The sequence below is a fragment of the Cyanistes caeruleus genome, chromosome 5, assembly GCF_971803275.1.
Source record: "Cyanistes caeruleus chromosome 5, bCyaCae1.hap1.1, whole genome shotgun sequence".
Classification (NCBI taxonomy): Eukaryota; Metazoa; Chordata; class Aves; order Passeriformes; family Paridae; genus Cyanistes; species Cyanistes caeruleus.
The window spans coordinates 43943314-43967883 of record NC_141705.1 but is presented as its reverse complement, the minus strand read 5'-3'; the positions used below and the strand labels follow the sequence as shown (position 1 = coordinate 43967883).

General features: G+C 47.0%; 1 protein-coding gene across 3 annotated transcripts in view; it reads left to right on the top strand.

Moving 5' to 3' along the window:
* Positions 1-300: 300 nt before the first annotated feature.
* The window catches only part of MFHAS1 (multifunctional ROCO family signaling regulator 1), a 34883-nt gene continuing 10613 nt past the window's right edge, over positions 301-24570 (top strand). For 2 of the 3 annotated variants that reach the window (XR_015287557.1, XM_086891530.1), the window contains exon 1: positions 301-3532. Coding sequence is in view for 1 of the 3 variants with exons in the window: in XM_086891530.1 (XP_086747656.1) it covers positions 340-3532 (3193 nt within the window). In the remaining 2 variants the exon portion in view is untranslated. The remainder of the gene's footprint in view (positions 3533-24570) is intronic. The other variant, XR_015287556.1, reaches the window with a different exon arrangement.

Sequence of the window (24570 nt, the reverse complement as noted above, 5' to 3'; positions counted from 1 at the left end):
AGTCTCACACGGACCCTCCCTGCCCGGGGAGCAGGGGCCGGTACCCGGCCGGCAAGGGCGGGGTGTCCCCACAGAGGCAGGGCCGGCTCTCCCCGGCGCGGGGGCGGCGCGGCGCTGCCGGGGCCGGGCCGTGACCGCGTCCCGCCCCCGGCGGGGCGGTGGCAGCGGCGGCGGCGGCGGTACGTGCGCGGGGCGGCGCGGCGGCAGTGCCGGCGCGGAGCCGCGGGGAGCCCCGTGCCCGTCGCGGCGGCGGCGAGGCGCAGCGCGGCCGCGCCCATGGCGAGCAGCGGCGGCGGCGGCAGGTAGGGTCGGGCGGGGCGGGGGCCCGCTCCCCCGGCCATGGCTCAGACGGAGCCCCCGAAGGCGGTGCGGCTGTGGCGCGACGCCGCCCTGCGCGCACGGAAGCTGCGGGGCGGCCCCGGCGAGCCCGAGCCCGAGCCCGAGCCGGACGCGGGGCCGCCGGGGGGGCCGCCGCCGCCCCCCGGGGCCGCCGCTTCTCGCCGCCCGTCCCTGGCGGCGGCGGCGCTGGGGGAGCTGGAAGCGCTGAACCTGAGCGGGAGGGGGCTGGAGGAGCTGCCCGAGGAGGTGGGCGCCGCCCTGAGCGGGCTGCGGGTGCTCAGCCTGCGGCGCAACCGGCTGAGCCGTCTGCCCGCCGCCGCCCTGCGCCACCTGGGCCGCCTGGCCGAGCTCGACCTCAGCCACAACCGGCTGCGGGGCCTGGGGGACGGCGGGGCTCTGGCGGGGCTGCGGGGCCTGCGCAAGCTCAGCCTCAGCCACAACGAACTGGGCGCCGAGGGCCCGGGGCTCCCCCCGCGCCTCACCGAGCTGGGCTGCCTCGAGGAGCTCGACCTCAGCTTCAACCGCCTGCGCCGCCTGCCCGAGGGCATGGGCCGTCTGCGGCACCTCCGCACCCTCGACGTCGACCACAACCTGCTGCCCTCCTTCCCTGCCCCGCTGCTGGAGCTGGCCGCCCTGGAGGAGCTCGACTGTTCCGGCAACCGCCACCTCGGGGCCCTGCCCGAGGGCATCGCTGCCCTCCGCCGCCTCAAAATCCTCTGGCTCAGCGGCACCGGGCTGGCGTCCCTGCCCGAGGGTCTCTGCCAGCTGAGTGCCCTCGAGAGCCTCATGCTGGACGGCAACCGGCTGCAGGCGCTGCCCGCTGGCTTCGGCAGACTACAGCGGCTCAAGATGCTGAACCTCTCATCCAACCTGCTGGGGGAGTTCCCCTCTGCCATCTTGGCGCTGCCCAGTCTGGAGGAGCTCTACCTGAGCCGCAACCAGCTTACCGTGCTGCCCCCTCACCTCTGTCAGCTCCACCAACTCCGCACTCTCTGGCTGGACAACAACTGCATCCGCTACCTGCCTGACTCCATCGTGCTCCTCCACAGCCTAGAGGAGCTGGTCCTGCAAGGCAACCAGATCGCCATCTTGCCAGAGGGCTTCGGGCAGCTTTCCCGCGTCACCCTATGGAAGATAAAAGACAACCCCCTCATCCAGCCCCCTTATGAGGTGTGCATGAAAGGCATCCCCTACATTGCAGCTTACCAGCAGGAGCTGGCTCACTCTCAGCCTGCCCTCAAACCCCGCCTCAAACTAGTCCTTATGGGCCGAAAGGATGCAGGAAAGACCCTGCTGAGAAGGTGCCTCATGGAGGAAAATGACCAGAGGGAGGACATGGGAAGCCTGGAGGCAGGGAACACCCAGCACAGAGGGTTTTCTGGGCAACAGCAGGACGTTGGGAGGGTGACAGTTGGGTGTTGCCCCTTTCCGGAGCCTCAAGACAATTCCTCAGCTCGGGTACCTGTCATGCAGCAGGTGGAATATCTCCCTGTTGAGCGGCAGGATATCCCTTCTCGTGTGCCCTCTCACCAAACAAAAGGGGACAAAACATCCCCTGCACCATCACTGCCACCCAATGCCCCCCGAGTACCACTGGGACTAGGACTGTCAGGAGGCAGTAAGGGCATCGAGGTGATGGACTGGACAGCAGATGCAGAGCGGGGCCTGACATTCATTGTGTATGAGCTGGCGGGGGACCCAAGCTATGATGTGATCCAGTCTTTCTTCCTCTCCCCTGGAGCCTTGTATGTGCTGGTGGTGAATTTGAGTGCCTACGTCCCTCAGCACTTCTACCCTTCTGTGGGCTATTTCTTACACTGGCTCAGTTCCAAGGTGCCCCATGCTGTAGTGTGCATGGTGGGAACCCATGCTGACCTCTGTGCGGAGCGGGAGTTGGAAGAGAAGTGCCTGGACATCCATCACCAGATCGCTCAGCAGGAGAAGAGGGATGCTGAGGGACTCCTGAGCTTAGTCCAGCAGGTGGATGAGGCTCTGGGACAGGACTTTGACCTGCGCTGCTCCAGCCCGCATGCTGCCTTTTACGGGGTCTCAGACAAGAACTTGCGGCGAAAGAAAGCCCAGTTTCAGTATCTTCTCAACCACCGCCCACAGATCCTCTCTCCGGTGCTGCCTTTCAGCTGCCAGGACCGTTGCCAGGTGCGTCGCCTGCGGGACAAGCTCCTCTCGGTGGCTGAGCATCGAGATATCTTCCCAAACCTGCACCGGGTGTTGCCCAAGTCCTGGCAAGTGCTGGAGGAGCTGCACTTCCAACCTCAAGCTCAGCAGTTGTGGCTTAGCTGGTGGGACTCTGCCCGGCTAGGCTTGCAGGCAGGCCTGACGGAGGATCGGCTGCAGAGTGCCCTGTCCTACCTGCACGAGAGTGGAAAGCTGCTCTACTTTGAGGAGCATCTCACCTTGCGGGAGTATGTGTTCCACAACCTGCCGCGGCTCATAGACATCCTCAATGTCTTTTGCCAGCGGGATGCCACTGTGCTGCTCCAGAAACTGCTCAGTGACACCCAGATTGATGAACTGAGGACCACTCAGCTCCATCATTACGTGGAGGGCTTCTTGCTGCATGGCCTCCTTCCTGCCCATGTTATCCGTCTCCTTCTTAAGCCCCACGTCCAGAGTCGGGAGGATCTGCAGCTCATTCTGGAGCTGCTGGAGAAGATGGGGCTATGTTACTGTGTCAACAAACCCAAATGCAAGCCCTTAAATGGGGCGGCTGCTTGGTACAAGTTTCCCTGCTACGTGAAAAACGAGGTGCCCCACGCAGAGGCGTGGATCAACGGCACCAATCTGAGCGGACAGTCCTTCGTGGTCGAGCAGCTGCAGATTGAATATAGCTTTCCATTCATTTTCCCACCCGGCTTGTTTGCACGCTACAGTGTCCAGATTAACAGCCACGTGGTTCAGCGGTCAGATGGCAAATACCAGATTTATGCCTACCGGGGAAAGGTGCCTGTGGTGGTGAGTTACCGGCCTGCCAGGGGAGCTCTGCAGCCAGACACTCTGTCTATCGCTAGTCATGCGTCCCTACCAAATATCTGGACAGCTTGGCAAGCTATTACGCCTTTAGTGGAAGAACTGAATGTCCTGCTCCAGGAATGGCCGGGCCTGTACTACACTGTGCATGTCCTCTGTTCAAAGTGCCTTAAAAGAGGGTCACCCAACCCACACACTTTTCCAGGTAAGGCACAGCCCAGCTCTCTTTTCATCTCTTCTGGAGCTTTGCCCCTTCTAGAAAGGTGTCTTATGAGGTCAGCCCTAGCTCTGTTTCTTTTCTTTTCTTTTTTTTTTTTTCCTTCTCTGCTCTCCTTTCCCTGGTGGTTTGAGTCATGAGAGAAAATATTAGGGTAGCTCCAAGGAGACAGGCTTAAAATAATACTATTCTGAGAAGGGGGTGTTACATTCCCCTTTGTCTGCGCCTTTTCTCTCTGCTTTTTGGGTTTTGGCCCTGAGGGTTGGCGGTGCTATTGTTGAAAAGTCTCTGACCTGTCCTCCTTGTTTTGATTCGTTTGAATGGGATTGTGGTGTTGGGGGATTTTTTTCCCCCTAGTTCCTTTTACCCTGCAGCTCCCACTTCCTTGGAGCTATTTGTAAACATGAATAGAGATGCATAAAACATTGCAGGTGTTCCCTGACCCCCCCTTCAACCCTCCACCCCCAAAACCTGGCCTATGCTGCAGTCTCTCTGAATGCAGGAAAGCTCCTCCTGGTAGACAATGGGTGTGTTGGTCTCCATAGCCCTGTGTAAAAAGAGCTTTCTCTGAGCCCTGTCTCTAGCAGGAGGCATTCTTCCCTGAAGAGAAAATACTCCATCTTCTTTGTTTAAGTGTCTCACCTAGAAGTGATTCCCAGACTCTGCCTTTTGGAGCTGTTCTCAAGAGCATTTTATTTCCCTTCCACTCTCTCCCTTCCTCAAACGAAAAAAGCATAACCTCTCTCCCCTGGAACGTGACTGGTCATGTTGCTTTAAAAAGCTGTCACCTCTAAAGCTGTGATTTTTATCGGTGATGTTTCCCAGCAGCATCTGTTTTACTTTGTGTATGCAGGTACTGCCTCCTAACTAGTGTCCTCCCTGCTCCACTTGGGTTTGCTCTGCGGCTTGCAGGGTGCCATGGGAAAGGTGCTTTGATGTGTAAATCTGCATGAAATCAAAACACACTCTGGACTGTGAGCAATGCTCCAGAAATCTGCATTTTAACAACCATGTTGGAGGTGTGTTGGAATACCACAGGACCATTAAGAGGTAGCCTGAAATTGTGCAGGGAACTGTAGCATTATTTGACTTAAAGCAAGCAGTGGTGCTGAATTTGTTCTTAAGCAAATGTGATTAATAAGGTGTGAGGTTTTTGGGGTTGTTTTGGGGTTTGGTTTCTTGGGTTTTTTATTGGGTTTTTCTCCCTCTGGATGTTTAGAATAAGGAGATGCAGTTTGCTCCTCAGCCTGAGTCCTGGCTCCATCAGCCGTATCTCCCTCTAACTGCTCACTTATGTAAGAGCCATGGGACTGGGGGGGTCTCATGCTGTGAGACATGCTGTGTGATAACTTGCTGCTCATGTGTAAGGCAGTGTGATCTGCATTCCAAAAAGAAAACCCCAGGAAACTATAAAAGCCAAACCTGCCACAGAACCCATGAAAAAAACTCCAACAACCGTCCCCAAAAACCTGCCAAAATTAGTCAAGACAGCAGACTTGACTGCTGCACAGTGGATGTGCAGTGTGACGGTGTGATCAGCACCTATTGAAGATTTAACTTGTGAATTACAGTCTCCAATCACACATCTCCTTTATTTATTTTTAACTGGTGAATGCTTTGTGGCTGTCCCTTTTCTCCCTGTGAGGAGATGATGCTTTAAATGGGAAATTTGCAGAGGAGTCAGACCGTCCACAGGCTGTTGGTGTTGCTGCTCACCCCAGTGATGGTCAGAGTGGGTTCAGAAGCCTGAGAGGGGCGTTGAAGGGCCTTTTCCTTTGGACTTGGCTGTGTCACATATGTTTCCTTAGAGGTGGGAAAGGATTGCTCTCACCTGGGAGCCAGGCCAAGTGTGCTGGAAGGGAAGGCACAGGTAAGCAGTGTGATGAGCACAGGAGGAGCTGGGGCTTGTGTGCCAGGTCTCCACATGGCACCTGGGTGATGCTGCCTGTGGAAAGGGGGTTGCAGCATTTTTGAGGCACTCCAGCAAGGAATTCAGGCCTTGCTATCTGGGGCACAGGATAGTATCCCAGGTGTGACCCTGCCTTGGGGCAGGGAATGGCTCTCTTAAACATGGATACTGTGTGACTCCAGCTGGGAGGACACTAGACAAACATATTTAAAAGGCAAGGCTGATCTGTGGAAATGCCAAAGAGTGATTAAATTAATTTACTGAGAAACCTGCTTGTTGTCATGGATGATGCTTAAATCTAGACCATGTTTGATCTGGACTATATGAAAAATGTGAACTGTGATTTGACTTGGAAGGCCTGTATGTCTGCATCTAATCTAAAATATTCCTTGCTGTGTATCTGCCCTATGAATAAAAGACTGTTTAGGAGCCCCTAAATGGTAATCGTGAAGCTCAAGACTATTTTCCTCCCGATTTTGTTGATCAGGAGGCGTGCATGTTTAAGTCATGCTGCCAAGCTTGCTGTCATGCAAGTGAGTCATGGTTGGTGTCATTTTTGACAAGGTGTAGGAAAGAGAGGGGTCTAATGTTTCGAAAATATGTAGTATGGGAGATGTCTGTGTTTCTTTCCAAGCTCTTTTTAGTGGAAATCCCTGGCAATTACAATGCTCCTAATACTTAAATAGGTCTGTGGGCTTTTTAGGACTGCACTGAAGAAGTGCTTTGCAGTCAGTTGACCTTAATAAGGGAAATATTTCTGTGTAGACACTGCCAAATTTGTGCTCAAAAATGGAAGTGCAGTCTGGCTCTCTGTGTGGTTGTGCAATCTGTGTCGTCATTCATGAAACTGATGGTGCATTCTTTGGTCATCCAAAATTTTTATTAGAATCCCCTTCAAAAAGGGTGTTCACAAGTTAAGGATTAATCTTTGCTTTTCCTCTCCTTCCCTTTCCTCTGTCCTGCACACTATAGCTTCCATTGATAATATGCACAGAAATAATCTAGGAATAGGGCTACTGTGTGTAGAGATGGTTAATAAAAATTGAGATTCTGGATTCAGTTTTCTGAGGGCTTATTGCAAACAGTGAATGAAAGTGATATAAAAATGCCTTGTTAGGGTCCTTTTAAGGAAGTTTTTGTGTTTGAAACAGTTTTGTAGCTGTGTGAAACAGTAACTGAATTGGCATCTGAGCTGGAATCTCAGTGTGCTTTGAAGCTGCAGTCATCCATTTGGCTGGTAACAATTCAGTGCGTTAATTTTTTTTTTTTTTTTTTCTTTTACATTTGCACTATATAGAAATAAAAGTGTCCCTGCCAGGCTAAGAAAGTCATATCCATCTTTCAGTGACCAACAGGAATGGTTCACCTCTCCAAGACAGTAAGGCCTCAGTTGGGTCATCACAGGCATTGTGAAATGCTCTCATTTTTATGTGATGTTCTTTTAGCCCCCAGACTGGAGAGCTTTTAGGTTATTCATGTCCTGTAAGCTATTAAGTGACTTGGGATTGGGGGGTGGAGGTGGTTTGCCATCTGTCTGATAGTAGACACGTGTGCTTTGTTTGGACAAGTGTGATTGGATTTTCTAAGCTTGCATTCATAGGCACCTGCTTTACTGCCTGCTGCTGTTTCTCCTTGCCCTGTACTAGGCTGGGTCTGGGCCACCCCAGGCTCTTCCAGACCATCTTTTGTACACAGTGTCCTGATGTCCTGTCCGTGATTCTTCTGGTGTTTGGCCTGGGAGGGATCATGTTTGACCAGTGGTTTTCCTTTATTCCTGCTTTGTGAAAGGGCTGTGTGAGTGTAGACATAAGAAAGCCAGGGTCTGTGTCCATTGCAGAAGGTGGACAAAATGCTGTCACAAGATGAGGTGATGTGTGACAACAAATAGAAAGCCATGGGCAAAGGTAATGTGTGAGCCTAGCAGCCCCTGTCCAAAAGGATGCTCCAGAGCTATTGAGGACCTTTGAAAGGCTCTGGAGGACTAGCAAGAGGTCTCCTGTGGAGAGAAAGTGTGCATCTGCCACCTGCCTTGTTATCCCTTCTTGAAGTATCAGAGCAGGGAGGAGGGAGATCACAAGCCTCTGCTCTGCCTGTCTCCCACACTGAGGGTGAACAGAAGCAGGGATTATACTGCCAGTCACCTTAAGAGGTACAGATGGAGGTGTCATAGTGGAGTTCCCCTGCAAGTCTCTCTTTCATGACTAAAGCAGGGTTAACTAGGCCACCTTATGCACGATTCAAAATGAAGCATGCTCATCAGCTCTGCGTTGGAGTCAAAAGCTACCATGACCTTGCTTGGTGGCTGGGATGGAGTCAGGAGACAGAGAGGTGGAAGATACTATGGTGTGTCATGCTGTCGAGTCACCCCATGCAAGGTGAGGTGAGAGCAGGTGAGACTGGTTTTTTCAGAAGGACTCGAAAGTTGTTTTAAAATCTGAGCTGCTGCTCAGTGGAAGGCTCACGTCAGGTGTCTAATTCCACTTTGTAGTCATGCTTTAAGTAGCTGGGGTTCTTTTCATACACAATTGCAGTAGAGTAACACCTGCTTGTTACAGAGCCTAACATTAGCATTAGGTAGCCTTCTATTTTCTCTGATTGCAGGTGGAGTCTTTTTTGTTTGACTTTCAAAGTAGATGCTATGGCTGGTTTGCGACTGTTGTCACACTATCCTGAAGGCTGTGGTTTCAGCAGAGTACTGTGGCATAATTGGAGACAGTGGGACAAGACTTCAGCACCATGTGAGCTTTGGACGTGGATGTTCTGGGTGGCAGGATGAAGCTGACCAGGGCCCAGGATTTGGGAGAAGAAGAGCGTAGATTGGTTGCTGGACTTAGGGAAACTACTGTCATTCTGTGGCTCTAGCATGGATAGTTTACTGACTGGAGCTGATTTCTGTGCTGTTGAAGTGACAGCCTTGACTGGTGTGACTTGCTGTAGGCAACAGTGTAGAAACACAGGAGTATCTTAATGTGGCACCACAGATTTTTAGGGATTTCCTTCATATTAACCTGTGTGCTGCAAGGTCATTATTTGAAGTCCTCTAGTTTGGTGGCTGTGGCATCCTCTAATTTAAACAACATGTTGAAAGGGACAACAGATGTTTCTGTGGTCTTGGAGGAAGCTGAGAAATTGCCAGAGGAAGAGTGTGGTATGCAGAGTTGGTGGCTGCTATGGGACTGTCCCTGGTGGGGTACAGATGTGGGAATCAGTCTTCAGAGAGAACTGAAATAGTCAGTGCAGACCTGGGTTTGTGCCTGGCAGTCTGGCTTGGAAGGATGCAGGAACAGGAGGGAATGCTTCTTAAAGCTGTCTGGCAATGTCTGGTTACCTTGTATTGTGTGTGTTTGGGGGCTTTATTTTAAAGCTCTTAATATAGAACTTGCTGAAATTACTTGAAATTAGAATGGCAACATGCACACTTAACACTGCTTGAAGAAATCCTCTTTCTTGCTTGAAGGAATCCTCTTCCTTACACAAAAAGTTCCTATTCATTTCTGCTGAAAGAAAGTTTTCCTGGTTTGTCAGCTGTGGTACAGGGAAGCTCTTCTGGTTTGTCTTGCCATGACCTGTTCCCCATGGGAGTCATCTCTGGGCATTGAGCCTTTGGACTTTGATCTGAACCAGGGAGATGCTAGATTTGGTTGAGTGGATCTTTTTGGTTTGGTTAGTGAGGCAAGGCAGAGTTCTTGGCCTTCAGTGTGTTACTTTTTTTGTTTTATTTTGTGTTTTTGGTTTGTGTTTTTTATTACAGTAGCTGAAATTTGTCTCTGCAGGAAATGGCCTATAAAAGAGTTGCTGGGTATGAAATGATTCTTTGTTTCATTGTATGAGATCTGTTTAAAAGCTACTGACTGTGAGGGTGAGGTAAGCTGTTGAAGGAGGTTTTTCCCTCTCTGGAGTCAGTTGATTACCTGAGGACTGATTTGTTTGCTGCTTTAGATGATGAGGACACAGGTGTCATGGAACATGTTTTACACTGTCTTGTGTGCTCACACATCTGGTGATATGAGACCTGCTTCTACAAACACTGAAGTGGGAAAAGTTTTCCCATGTAAATTTAGTTGAGATTTAGCACGTGAATGATCCACATGCAGGTTTATTACAGGGGCCTACTCCTTATGCATCTCAGGAGAGGGTGGTGGAAAATCACCAACGGTGCTGAATCATTGTTGTCATTTGGGGATGTGAAGATGTTACTTGACATTGGGATAAAGATGTGAAAAAACAGTATCAGTTTAAAAACAAAATAAGAGTGCCTCTGGTAGGTAATTCTCCTGTATGCTATGGTGTCCATTGCTTTTGAAGTATTTAGCAGGCAACTGTGGTAGCCTAGCATGCTCTAGAGGAAAAAATTCTTTAGTGGAAAGTCCTCTGTGGGGTTTGAATTCTTGGAAGTCATCAGTGTACAATTTTTTTTTCTACCTCCCCCCCACCCCCATTATGAATAGAGGAATAACATCTGTTGATATGTAAACAAAATTGTGTTCTGGGGGTTGATGTCCTTTTATCCTTTATGTCCTTTTATCTCCCTCTCCTTATTTATGGTACCTGTACTTGTTACACAGATGTGGACAACTGTGAGGCTGGTGCCAAATAAGATCACCTCTTCTCAGGTGTTTTGGAGCTTGTGGGATGCCTATTTCAGGGAGCTCCTTGTAGGAACAAGGAGTGGGAAGGGAGTGCCTAAAGTACTATGTAAATTATAACCACCAAATTCCTCTGCTGCAAACAAAATATGTCAGTGCTTTTGACTAGCTAAGAGCTTACCTGTGTCTGAGAAAGTATTACAGTTGGGTTACAGGAGTCTCAGCCTGCCTCCATGGTGTGTTACATGGTGGTCTTGCCTACATCAGGAGAGATGATGGGATTTTGGTGACCATGAAGGAGCTGTCTTACTCAGAGGATGAGGAAGATGTGGTGTTTTTAGAAGCTGTTGCATGGATGAAGTTTACAGTCTTGAATGGCAAGGTCACCTGTGTGAATGTGACCTTTGTTCCAGCTAGACCAGCTGGGAGAGTTCTGTCCTCTAGCAGTTTCTTTCTGGGGAACCAGATGTAAGAACTGAGATCAGGAGTTACAAGACCTGTGAAAGAAAATGTCTGGTTGGCTTTGTTAGAAATTTAATTTGGGATGTTCAGATGGGTTGAACATCCCCACCTTTGAGTGCTTATGGTTCTTCTTCAGGAGGCTGCTGGACTAAAGACTTGCACTTGTAGTATTTTCCTGGCTGAAGCTTGGTGGTAAGGCTGATTGGGCTGCCAACATGATCAGTGGTACCGTGGTTTCAGACTTGTGCAGGTTCTGTGGTTAGGGGTGACTTGTCTGTGCCCAGTGGATGGAGGCTGTGCTCAAGACTGAGCTGTGAGTGCTGGAGTGCTTGCCTGCTGGAGTTGGTTGTGGTTTAAAGCAAGACCTTAATTTCAGATTTGTTTTTTTGTTTTCCCAGTGGTCATTTTCAAGAGCTCTGAGCTTTACCCAAAGGTGTACTGAGTACACTCATTACTAGAATTAGCTGTGGATTCCTGGGGGATGAGTGTGGAAATGGCCTAGGACCTACAGACTTTATAAGGTAGCATTAATTTTGAACTGGCAGTTGAACCATGGCAAGCTCTGCATGAACCAAACAACAGTTTTGAGATGAGCAAGGTGCTTTGGAGCTTGTGGAGTTAAGTCCATTAAACTGAGTACTTTGTGAAGGTCAGACTAAACTGAACTCTGAGGGCAAGTAACCTTCAGCACAAAATAAAGTTCCATCTCAAATCCTGTTCAGACCTGCCTTGTATTGCCAAGTGCTGACTCAGATTTGGTGCTTGAACACTCCAGGAAGCAGCTGTATTATTGTTGATCTAGGATACATTGAATTGTGCTGATAAGATGATGCGAGACTTCTGCTGGGCTTTTATTAGTGGCATTTTGCAAGCTGGTCTAAGTGCATTTCTGCAAGACTCTTTATGAAAGCAATACCGGGATATCTCTTTTACCCAGTTTTAGGGTGATGTTTGCCAAGAGTCCAGTTCAGAGAAGCATTTTTATTTGTGTTATCTGAAGGAACTGGCACTGTTCTGGTAAAGCTCCTTCCTCCTTCATTCACAGTACCCTTCACTTTCTGTAGAGTTTTCAGTCTCTTCCTGTTACAATGTGTGAGGAACAAAACAAAGGTACAACAGTGGTAGGACAGGGATTTAAGTGCCTCATGCCCACAAATTACTGGTGATAAAATTAATATTAATATGTAGGCTTTTGTTCTAACAGAATACAAGATTATGGCACACTTTACTTGTTTCTTGAATGATCTGTACATAGTAACTTTCCAGTCTGTGTGCTGAACTCCTCTTGGAGCATATTCTTTACATTTTTAGCAGCTGTTTTTTTCTCCAGCAATACCCAGTGAGCAGTGGTATCTGATAAGGGACAGATCTTGCCATGCAGCAGGGTAGGGTTGTTTATGAACTTCCTGAAAAATTAATTGGCTGTGGTTTCCACAGCATCAAAATCTGCAGGGTTTGATTTGAGACAGAGGTGCATGACCTAATTTACTTACAGTGCATCTAGTGCTTTCTGCCCCATGAAACCACACAGTGGAAAAATATTGAAGGTGTACAGTGATTTGTCCCTGCTTGACTTTGAAAGATGTGTGCAGTGCATTTGGTTCTTCTGTATCAGTGCAAGGTTGGCAGCAGAGGACTGCTAGAAGGGCTGATTTGTTCCAAAGCTATCCCAAAACAAGTGTTCTCACATTTAGGGAGATGACCCCCCCGCCCCCTTGCTACATGGGCAATATACAGAGGTGAGCTTCTTGCAGCAGAGGAAAAAGGCATCTTTATCATGCTGTTTCTGAAAGTTTATGATGGACACAGCAGAACTGCAAAATTGTCCTGCAGTACAGACCACAAGTCTGCATGGTGCAGCAGCTCACTGCTGCATCTCTAGCTGTTGTGGAACTCTGTTGCTGGCTATTTAGTACCTCTCTCCACTCCCTGTGGCCTCTTTCCTTAAAGCAGCAGTCAGGTATGGATGGCAAGCAGTTTTTGTCTGAACACATAGTGTTAGAAAGCAAGAAGTTAGCAATGTGCAGGGCTGAAATGCACAGGCTGTACAGTGTGGAGGATGAGGAGGCAGGGACCTCTATCTGAGGATGGCTGCCTGACATCAGTCTCGTACTCTAAATATTCCTGCTGGCCATGTCTGAACAGTTGCATTTCCATCTCTCATTTAAATTCTCAGATAAACTGAGATCAATAAAGAATGAAGTACCAAAGGATGGTGATAGAAATCCATTCTGATAAGCAGTCATCTTGACCTTCCCGACACTTGAGTTTCTATCTTTCCACCCTCTCTCTATATTTATATTTTATCTAACTCACCAGTCTGTACACATGTTCTCTTTTACTACATTATGGGGAAAATAGCATGATTGTCTGTCAAATTGCTGATCTTTGCACTTTTCAGGATTACATTCTCAAATGTATAATAATATGCAGCTGTATTTATTGTGATGTGTGATAGGGAATAGTTCAAGTTGTTTATGTATAATTTTTGTTTGTTTTTCCCCAAAAAAAGATGAACAGCTGTGACCTTGTGTATGTGGGACTAGAGGGGGACTTGAGACAGCTACGTAACTGAGTTGTCCCCTTACTTTTGAAATTCTTCATCTGTGAAGCTGTGAGTGGCTCACAGGAGCAATGACCTTCCTTAGCAGAGGAATTTAGCCATGATGGGACGCACAAGAGCAGGAGGAGAAGTGACAGTAGGGTGGCAACCGGACTTCTCTGCAAGCCTTTGAGAGATCTGCTCTACAGAAGGCGTCTTGCAAATTGCAGACGCACCCGGGAGTAGCCAAGGGGCATGGGAAATTGCAAATCCAGACAAACTGGTGTCTGACTGAGCAACAGCTGTGTAGTGCCAAACTCTCACTTAATGATAGGGAGCTGTTTCTGGGTCTAAAATGTTTTTTTAAAGTGTGCTGTAGGTTGTTGAGAGAACAGTTGCTGGCTTGGCCTCCACTGCCTTAATGTGGGCTTTGAGCCAGCCAGTCTCTGTCCCACTCCTTGAGTCACTCCATCTTGCACCATCTTATTGCTGAGCAGCCCAACTGGGAGCAAGCAGTGAGAGCTGGAATAGTCAGTTCTGGCTCAACGTATTCAAAGGGTAGACCTTTGCATGGGTTGGCTTTCTTGGAGAAGTCTCATCTGGACTTTATCTTCAGGAAGTCAGAATGCTGTGTTCAGAGAGAAACAAGCAGGTGGACCTCTCCACATTTCCAGGATATTCCAGGCTGGGGAAGATGGACAAACTTATCCTTTTTATATGTCTGTGCTATTGCAGTGAGGGAAAGAGATAGAGAATTTTGTGTTTCTTCTGCTGGTCTACATGGTGCTTCCTATGCTCTTGCTGTGTGACTATTTTTGCACTGGGTTTGCATGGCAAGGTTTTTGGTAGCAGGAGTAGAGCCCTACAAAGTTTGCTCCTGCGAGAAGCTGCTGGAAGCTTTCCCATCTCTCTAACAGAGCCAATGCCAGGTGGCTCCAAGACAGACTGACCACTGGCCAAGGCCAAGCCCATCAGCAATGGTGGTAGTACCTTTGGGATAACATATAAGAAGGGGAAAAAAACCAAAACCCTTTGCAGCAGCTAATGCAGCTGGAGCAGGTAGATGGCCAAAGGAGGCTGTGATCATTTTGAGAAGCCTGTGCTGCAGCAGGCTACAGTCAGGACTTGTGGACCCATGGAGAGAGGAGCCCACACTAGAGTAGGTAGGACTTATAACCCCATGGGGGACCCAAGTCCATGAAGAACTGCAGTCTGTGGGAGGGGCCCCACACTAGAGAGGGGGAAAGTGTGAGGAGTCCTTCTCTTAGGAGGAGGGAGCAGCAGAGGCAATCTATGATGAACTGACTGCAGACCCCATTCCTGACCTTCTGTGCCACTGGAGAGGGAGGAGGTGGACAAAATTAGGAGGAAAAAAAGTCAGGAGTGAAGTTGAGCCCAGGAAGAAGGACTAGGTAGGGCAGAGGTGTTTTAAGATTTAGGTTTATTTTTCATTATCATTCTCTGATTTGATTGGTAAAAAAATTAAAGTAATTTTCCAAGGTTGAGTCTATTTTGCCCATGACAGCAACTGGTGAGTGTTCTCTCCCTGCTCTTATCTCAGTGAGCCTTTCATTGTATTTTCTCTCCTCTGTCCCATTGAGGAAGGGAGTGATAGAGTGGCTTTGGTGGGCATGTGGCATCCAGCCAGGGTTAACCCACCCCAAGTTTATAGGCAGAACTGCTGGATGGGGTTGAATGTGTTGAAGCAGAGGGTGCTTGGTGGCAGGCTTCCAAACCAGGGAGTCAGCAGCAAGCACCAGGCCTACTTACACTCGTTGCATAATCAGATGGGTTTTCAGCTCCCTGTGCATTTCTCTAAATCTTCCTTTTGAACAGCCTCTTTCTTTGTCCGAGAGATTTTCATGCTCTTATTTCAGACAGTGATGCATGCACTAGATTTGGAAAATTCTCATATGCATATGACTCTGGTATATCAAAGTGGCTAAATTTAGAAAATCTAACAAAAAAGAGCTTCCCCTTCCTGTGATCTGACATAATGTTTCTTGGTCGCTGTTATTTTTACTATGGAACAGCTTAAATCTATTTTGGTTGGGCACTAAGTGATGGCTACAGTGTGAAAGAAATTTGTTTCTGTGAAGTCAGGCGGCTGTGCTGCAGCTTCAGGGCTCTGAGGGCAGCCTGCTCATGCTGAGCATGTGCCAGTGCTATGTTGGGGCCCCCTTACAGCCCTGCTCAGCTCTCTTGAGCCCTGCCCGCTCAGTAGCGGGTCTCTGGGGCTCAGAGCATTGATGGCTCTGAACTTCTTCAACATTCTGTAGATGTAGTGTAAATGTAGTGAGTGGTGATCGATTTTAACACACACCCCCCATTACTTCACTCATCCTCCACATTCAAGGACAGTATAGGAAAGATGCTTGACTGGCAGCAAAGTAGAAGACACAATCGGAGTTTATGTGAAAACTAGTCATGACTTTGGTTTAATAGGTCTCTTTAGTACATGGATCTTTCACTGTACACCATTAGGACCAGGACTGAGCCATCCCTGCCTGGAAAAAGCACTGGTGCAATCATGCCCTGCTGAGCACCTTTAGCTCTTGGTGTCGGGAATATGTAATTCAAGCTTTCAAACTTTCTTACTAATTTTGGTTTGGGGTTTCTGTTTGGGTGTTTTTAAAGCTATCTCCTTTGCTAAAACTTTCTCTGTGGAGGTTCAAGCTCATATTTTATTATAGCTAACTGCTCTCCTTCAACAGCATTCTGACTTGTTTCCGAACATCCCACGCCTGCTTTCATATTGAGATGAAGGAAGACAACTGGGATGTTGGGAGAGATGCCTTTTTTTTGCTGACCTCAATATCCTAGAAATCTGCTGAGCTAGAATTTATTTCTTACTTTATCATAATTTTAAGCTTCTGGTGGACAATTGTGTAGAAATCTTCAATGGGTGAAAATGGAGGCAACATGAGCCTCACTCTGGAACTTTGGTCACCTCCAAGGGATTTTGTCGGGTTCACGATGGTGCCAGAGGGCTATGTAGGGAGTGAAACTCCAGTGTGTTTTGTCCTCACTAAAAGGTCCAGCCAGTTCTGCATACCTGAACCTGTACTGTCAGGAGTTTTGGGCAGGTATGCTGTCACTCATGCTGTCATGTGAAGGATTATGCTGTGACCCAGCATTGGTGACGTTTTCATGGCAGCTTGAGTAAGCAAGAAGTTTGTAGTTTCTCAAAGGAGCATGTGTGTGCCCAGAGGGAGCTCTAAGCCTCTGAGGTGATGATTACTGGATTTTGGCAAGATCTTAACTGATGCTTGCATAGGCAAATAATTCAGCTCAGCAAGTGGCTGCTGTGGTCAGCTTGGAGCCTTCCTAGGGTGAGGTGCTGAAATAAACAAGAGTTGAGTCTTGTGTGCGTCTTTTCCTAAGCAATGTGTTTGTGCCTCAAAGGCTCAGCCAAACTAAAGACTTCCTTGGATGAAAGAAAAGTTTGGGAACCTTCCCTTGGGATCAGAAAAAAACAATTACCTTTCTCTGTGTCTTTTGTAATGGAAAGCTACCATAAAGCTTTTGAAGCTTTTAGTTTTAACTTGTTCTTTGTCCTTCTTTGAAATAAATCACATCTTACTTGTCTGACAGAAGTGTTTAGCATGTTATGTACATACGCACATGCACATTTTTGAGTGCCTACAGTGAGGTTTAACACAGTGTTAAGAAAATGTTGCCAAATATCACAAGATCATGTTCAGGTTAGTGATTCAGACAGGGATCACATTTTTAAAAAAGAAAAAAAAGTTAAATAAAGAACCCCACCCCTACCAACTATTGGGCTGGAGAGGATGTGATGAGAGGAGGTGCTTATTGCATGGCTGCTCCTGCCCCTGGACACCAGGGTGGATGCTGGAAGCCTGGTCCTTGTAGTGAGGTTGGGCAGCTGGAAGGCAGTTTTTGACCAGCCTCTGGTTTATCACCAGTGTGCCAACACAAGTTGTCATGTTTTATGGCAGACCCATGCCCAGGCTTCAGGTCAGAGTTTATTACTTTTTGCTGTGCTTTCTGAAGCATTTAGCATCAGTATTTCCCTGAAATAGCACCTTTGTTTGAAAGCTGTGTCACAAATCAGCCTCTGCTCTGCAGCTGCTGCATCATACAAGTTTTGTGCATGATCCTGCTTCTTTGGCATGTACCAAGAGCACCTGATTCCATCTCAATCTTGCAGGTGAGCACTGGAACTAAGAACTACCCACAAAGTTATGGTTCTGCTGGAGACAGCTGTTTTACCCCTTGCTCAGTGCTTGCTTTATTCTCGGTTGCATAATGCTGCGTGATGCGGATAATCCGGTCATCATTACAAAAGGATTTAAACCCCTTTTTAATCAGAAGTCATTTTTAATAAAGCTTTGCCTTGCTTGGAGGGCTGTTCTAGTGGCTTGAGCATTTAAGAACAAAATGCAGGAGACTGAGGGAGGTGGGGGGGATCAGCTCAGGGAGGAGGGAGGCAGGTGCCTCTGTCTGGCTCCCAGGTGGTTGCTGGTGAAGTCCAGAACTGTGAGACTCATTTCCACTAGCACCAAGCATGTAAAATCCTTACATGCACAGATAGAAGCAGCTTGTAGGTCTGTGCTTTCTCAGAATTTTTCACTCATAGAGCAAGATTCTGGTGTTGGAGAGAAGGAAGTCTGGACAGTCTGGCTTCTGCCTTGTCTTTTAACCCTCTGTGTCCAAAACACTGGTAGTCCTCTAGGGCCTTCTGCATCTCAGAACAAACTGTCGACCTGGACAAAGTGCAGCATTTATTTCTTTTGGAATGGCAGTGGCATACCATGTGTGTGATTGACCTTATTTCTTTGGCTGTTGCTCTGCCATTGTTTTGTGGAAAGTGCACTGATTAAAACAGCATGTGAACTCTTTAAGTAGCTCTGAAATGTATCCTCTTCTTCAGTATGCCAGCATTTTCCCCACTTTTCTAGCAGTAGCCACCTCTTGAGCTACTACACCTGCTTCACCTCCCCTCAGAGCAAGCATAATTGGGGACCTGAACTCTGGCACTTGGCATTTGAGAACAAGAATCCTGCTGCTTCCTGTTCTTTTTCAATCCTAATAGTCCTCACTCTTGGGATACATCCGATGTATGCTTAAGATGTCCCTGAGTCTCCTCTTTGATCAGTGTAAGTTGATGACTTGGAAGTTTTAAGGTGGTTTCTCCCCAAGACAGATGGCATGCAGAGGAGAGCCAGTAAGCTTGCAGTTCAGGTGAGTTGATAAAACACCTGAAGGAGGAGGGGGTCAGGGCTCTGTTACAAGGACACTGGTGAATAAGTACCCAGAATTATCCACCTGGTAGAAATCTACAAGTAATACTGGTTTACAGCACAGACGGGACCAGGAGAGAGCTCTGGGACTCTAGGACAGAATTTCCTATGAGGGAAAGGTCCAGGGGAGTAGAGGAAATGGTGGAGCAGATCAATGTTCTCCTGGCAGCACTTGGAGGCTGATGAGTTCTTTCTGGGCCCCAGAGCTCCTTCCTGTCCAGTAAGAAACGTGACTACCATAGAAGTGATTTTTAAACAGCAAAGATGGATGCTGCAATTGACTTTTGGGCACTGAGAACCCAGACCAGATGGCATTTAGCAGGCAATGAACTTCATAAGAGTTAAGTTGCAATGCTATTGTTTCTATATTTGCATGATTTCTCACTGGAAGGCATTCCAATGGTAAAATAAAAAGCAATAAGCATTGGTCTCAGCAGAGATAATGAAACAGTCTATAGTATTAAGCTCATAAATAAGCACTTTTCATTGGGAAAAAGATATTTGTAAGAAAAAGCTAGCTATTGCATTGAATTACAGCAATTAGTTGTCTGTCGTCTGTTTTGATATTGGGGAATGAGAGGGTTCAGAAAACAGTGGTTAAATTATTTAAAATGTTAAGGAATCACAAATCAACACAAAAAGAAAAGTTAAAAGGTAAGTTCTCATTCCCTTTGGAAAAGGGAGCAAGTGAAAGCTGTTAATAGTAAAAGGACAGATGGAGCTTTATTCTACCATTGAGCAAGAGAAAGCCAGCAGGCCACTCAAACTTCAAAGACAGCAATTTTCGTAATAACAAAAGATACTTCAAGCCAAACAAATAGAGCAGATTCAAAACAAAAATCAGGTTTCCACTTCTGCTGGCATAGGGAGACTCAGGCTCTGAGCTCTGTGGAGTGCTGCTTGGGCACTTCCATGTGCATCAGCAATGCTTTTATAGTGGACTTATGCATGAGACCAAGAGGAGAATTGCCCACTGGTCTCAATGCTCTGCTCCCTCTGATTTTAGCCATATAGCTTTATGCAAATCTACATCACATTCTGTTTCACAAGGAAAAAACACTTGACTAAGGATGTACTTAACAAACTAGAGTGCAAATGAAACAAATATATGCAAAGAAGGAAGTTACATCTGATGTCCTTATAATTAGGGAAACTTCTCTGATCCTGCAGCTTCCTGGTCAGCTAAAGCCATACTTGTGGACAGCATGCAGTGTGAGGTTAGTTATTACTATGTATAAAGTGGATAGCTTTGAAGAAAAAAAGCCAAGGAGGCATTTTGTTCCCATTAAGCACGAGCCTAGAATAAATTTAGTGATGTATGTGCATAGACCAAATTCACCAGTAAAGTGACTTCAATACAAAGTCATGTTGATAGATTAGAGCAGGGGTGAGTTCAAGTTGGTTCAATAACCAGGTAAAACACTTGATTTAACATTTGAATATATGCAGGACCTTTGGTGTAAAGATTTCTCTCCTTAGACCAGTCGATGTTGAAGGGTAAAAAAAGAAAGGTTCCTGTGTTTAAGCGGGCTCTGTGGTTGTCCTAATGAACAGCGAGTGTTTTAGGGTGACCAAAATAGCTTTACAGAGGAATATTGCGCGTGCATCTCACCTTAAGTGATCTGGGAGAGAATACTTACCACCACAGGTTTGAAAATACAGCTCCGTCCAGTTCAGTTTGCAAAACACACTGAAATCTTGGAATGGCCCTAAGGCAACAGCAACTCATGGAGTCCAGTTACTTCTACCCAGAAAGGAGTTTATTTAATCTCAGAGAAAACTGTTGGGCAGAAAATGTAGATGCAATTCTTGTATTTGTGTTTTGGTTTGTTCTCCTTTTTCTTGGCTGGCAAAAGGCAAGTAAATTTAAAAAAAATAAAAATTAGGAAAAAATAAAAGAAGACAAGAAAGGATGCTGTGACAGAGTGTAAAAGGTTGTACAAGGGAAAACTCCAGATTTTTCACTTCCCAGCTGGAAATCTGTCAAATTCTAGAAGAGTGGCTTCATAGCCAGAATCCTACCTTCAACCACGGCATGCATGAACATCTTGTGGGGAAAAAAAGTAAGCCATCAGGGGAAAAAACTTGTCCCAAGCGCTCCCCCAGCCTTAGTCTGTCATCAACAGATGACATCAGCACATGGATTTGTCTCTTTAGTAATGCTTAAGGACACTTTTCCAGTTAATGGTCTGATCTGCTTGTGAACCCTTGTATTGCAGCAGTCTGCATCAGGTGCTTCCTTTTGCTTTTCCTCAAGTGCACCATGTAGTACCTGCATTGAGGCTTTCTAGTTTTTGTGTTGGAGCAGGCAGAAAACAATCAGCCAGTTCTGTGTTCAATATTAGTAGCTAGACTATTGTGAGGAAAAATGTCTCACAGACTTGACTAATTCTCTGAATTTAGCAAAAGGGCAGGCGGAGTCTTGGCTCTGTCTCATCAGTTGCATAAGGCTGGAAGTCAGTGGGACTTTTATGAGTGGGTCTTTTATGGCCTGCTCTGGGGGCTGGCTTTTCACATGGCCACCTATTAATGTGTTGTGACCTAAACACAGAGAGACAGAGGTAGCAGGATGGTAACCAGTCCTGGTATTCCCTGCAGACTTCAGTGGACCCTGCCTGTTAACTGTTTATTGTAATAATGACTTGGAGAACTTCTCTAAACTGCTTTTTTTTTTTTCCTGTTTAGTTGGACCTGCAGTGTGCTAATCGTCTGAACAAAAAAAGGGTCAGCACCTCCTTTGTGATGGAGGAGTAATAGCTTTGAAATTACTTTTTGGAAAGATGGGCTGAGACTGGTGGGAATTGTTGCTGTCTGGGCTGTCTGCAGCCAGTGGTGTCTAGTGTTCAGGTGGATGCTCTGTGTGCAGTTGTCTCTTGCTGTCACTGGGTGAGAACAGAGAGGTTGGGGCTGGCTGCAGCTTTCTCTCCAGCTGGTGCCTTGCCTTGGCAAACTGAAAAAGTGCTTGTGGCAGATACGGCTGAAGGGGTAGAATTAAAAATAACCAAAAGGTAGACTCTGGGCTTGGTTACTCAGTGACAGGCCTGTTTCTATTCTGGGATGAGGATAATTCGCACTGAGCTCATTACACCATGACTCTCCCTTAAAATGCCTTGACAGTCAATTTCGTTCCTGCTAATAAGGTCCTAAAATGTTAATGAAACAAATCAATTTTTCATGGCTTTGTATTGCAGTTGTCAGAAAGTGCTGTGTTGCAGCCTGTCAATTCAAAAAGCTTTTCAGCTATTAGAAGGACAGCAAAACATTCAGCAATTTGAAGGATGTTTTATTTTCTCGATCTTTCCCCAGTGCCCCCTCTCATTTTTTTGTAAGACTTTATGTTTTGCTGTTTGCTTGTCCCCTTTGGTCACGTCCTTTCTCCATTGTCTGCTCTGGTCTCTAATGGGAAGAGCTGACTTGTTCCCATATTCCCTGCTGCACAGGGAGAAGAAAGATGGAGTACCCAACAGAATAGGTAGAGGTGAAGCTGGGCAAGGGAGGCTACTCATGCTGAAATACTATTTGAAATAAATTGAGTTTGATGGAACAGAGTGGAGAAAATCTTGTTCATCCCCTTTCCTCATCTTTTTGGCAGGAGCAGTAGTGTCAAAAGTCGCAGCCCTCTCTCATGGCAAATTTGAGATGTCAGTGTTACCTGGCATACGTGCTGGCTGCCCTTGGTATCTCATGGACTGCAGAAGGAGGAGAGGGAGGTTGCGTTCATTGTACAGTGACATTGATGGTTGATCACTTACCCACGCTGGCTTAGGAATAGGTTAAATGGCAACCATCTTTTATTTCTCAGAACTGCTTATTTTGTACTGCCAGCAGGAGACAGAAGGGAATTTTCACAACTGCTCCTGGAGTTATTTTGATAGAGCTGTTTTGATCATTTACTGCTCTCTGCATTTGTATTTGTGAGTCTGCAAGTGGGAAGTACTAAATTGTGTGATTTGGGGAATGTAAGGGTTTTTTTAAATTTGCTTTTAATTGAATTCCATTTCTATCTATAGTTAATTTCTATGTGCCTGAGAAAAATATAATTAACTAATGTTTTGGGAAAACATAGAGTTTTCCAAGTTTTGTACTTGGAAGCCTTATACTGCCACACTGGTAAGGGATGACCTCAAATAACAAAAAGTGAGGGGAAAACTAGTGTATGAGTTGTAATTTGGTATTTTGAATTTGAATAATTAACCCCCTGTAGCTGTTGAGTCAAACATCCAGAACACTTTCCACTCAAGTTCTCCACCCAGAGGTGTGCTCCATGCAGTGCCAAGGGCTTCCCCAGAGCTTTTGCAAATGCTCAGGTGCGTCAATGTCTTCTTCTGCTGTGACAGTGATGCTTTAAGAGCTAGCTGACCCTATAATGACTTGGGGAAGAGGGAGGGTATTTAACCCTCTTAAGTCTTTCAGACCATAGCTGGTGTTTGTGTGACTCTCCCATTCCCTGAGCAGCAGAAAATAGAGTTAGTGATTGCCACGTACAGCATCTATCTGCCTGTGTTTCCTGGACAGGCCTTGCAGAGCACCTCAGCCTTTGGCACAGCCCTGGGCTTCCTGCCAGGGTAATTAGCCTGGTAGCTCCTCAGGTAGGAGGTAAAGTGCAAGGTGATCACAGCTGCTGGGGGAAAAGCTGCCTAGGTTTGAGCTGAAGAGAGCCCAGCTTCTGCAGCATCTCTGGGGCTCCTGGCCTGGAGAACTGAAGCTCTAGGTTCTGAATCGTGACCTGTCAGCTCCAAGCTGAAAAGCACTGCTGTGTTTCCAGAGGTTGTTTTGTGTTTCTTTCACCTCACATGACTTAAGAACCTCGAGAAAACAATTTCCTGTACAGCCATCTGGGGGAAGTATGCAAGGTGAGCCATATATATGTCCACAGTCAGAGCTGTGAGGCCTACAGATGAGGTGCTGGCTCGAGAGAGAGCTGATGTTGTGAATGCAGGAGCTGGAAAGTTGTTTAATGCTTCAATCAGCCAGCAGCCCCAAGGCTGAGCCTGCCCCTCGAGCAGTTGGGATGCTCTAGATTGGAGCTGGGCAGACACAGGAGACTGCTCTGTGCTCAAGGAAGCTGTTGGTGTTCTTGGTCTTGAACCTGTCAAAGGAGAAATTGGTTCCTGTTGCGCATTTTGGAAAGCTCTGACCCTTGCTCTCTGCACCCTTTTCTCTGTGCTATCAGCTTCTGATATTGGGGACTCACCTCTGTAGACTAGTCCTTTGCCTTTCAACTGGCTGCCTTTCCCACTCCCCATCTCCAGAACAAACTTTCTTTTTGTTTTCAAGCCTTTCCTTTCTATTTAAACAATATCAAATCCCAAGCTCATTTGCTCCTGGGCATGTGTTCTACCTGATGGGTGGTTCTGCTCACCAGCATGCTGTTGTGATCATTACTCACCAACAGAATTTTTTGTCTCTGTTCTTCTCTCTCTTTTCTTCTCTGCACAGCAGTCTCTCCCAGTAGGGCTCTTGGACAGGCTGGGAGTTTTGTAGATGTTTTTGTTTGCTAGTTCTAAGCTCCTCTGACTGGGGACTGCAACATGAAGCTTATGAAACTTCAGTTCATAATGTGCATTTCAGCCTGCCCTGCTCCCTTTTGTGATGTCTCTGCTTTCAGCTTTTTTTTTTCTTTTTTTTTTTTCTATATTTGTAGTCAGGAGAATGACCTTCAGTGAGGAAAAAATTTAAATCCTAACTTGGAGATCTCTATCCAGGCCTCTGCCTCAAGCAGGCTGGGTAGGTCAGGTTGCTCAGGACTCCAGAAATAAATCAAGTGCAGTGGTCTATCTTTCTGGGGAATATTTTTGTGCGTGACATGCAGGCAGTGCTGCAAGGAGCATATTAAAAATTCATACCAGTACAGAGCAGTATTTTCTGTGCACAGTGCTTGAGAATAAGCTTGTGTGTCATGCACAGCAACATTTGTATGAAGCAAGTAATTAGTTTCATCTAAGCAGAGAGTGGCAGAGAAGATTTAGATGGTGTGGAGTAGAAGCAGGCTTGTTGTGAGACACCATGTCCTTCCTTTTCCCTCTGCCACAACTCCTGGAAGATTTCTTGTAGAGCTGGCTGCAAAGTCCCAGTGTGTGAGGGCATTTCCTGTGCTTAAAGCAGAAGGGGAAATCTGTGCATATGGGTATTCACCTCAGCCTGCCTCTGTGACAGCTTTGATGTACTTGTGTAAGTGCTCCAGCTATTGAACCTTAAAACAACAGACAGCCAGGCACAGAAGCTGTAGCTTCTCCAGCCCATATTTCTTTGCAGTTGTA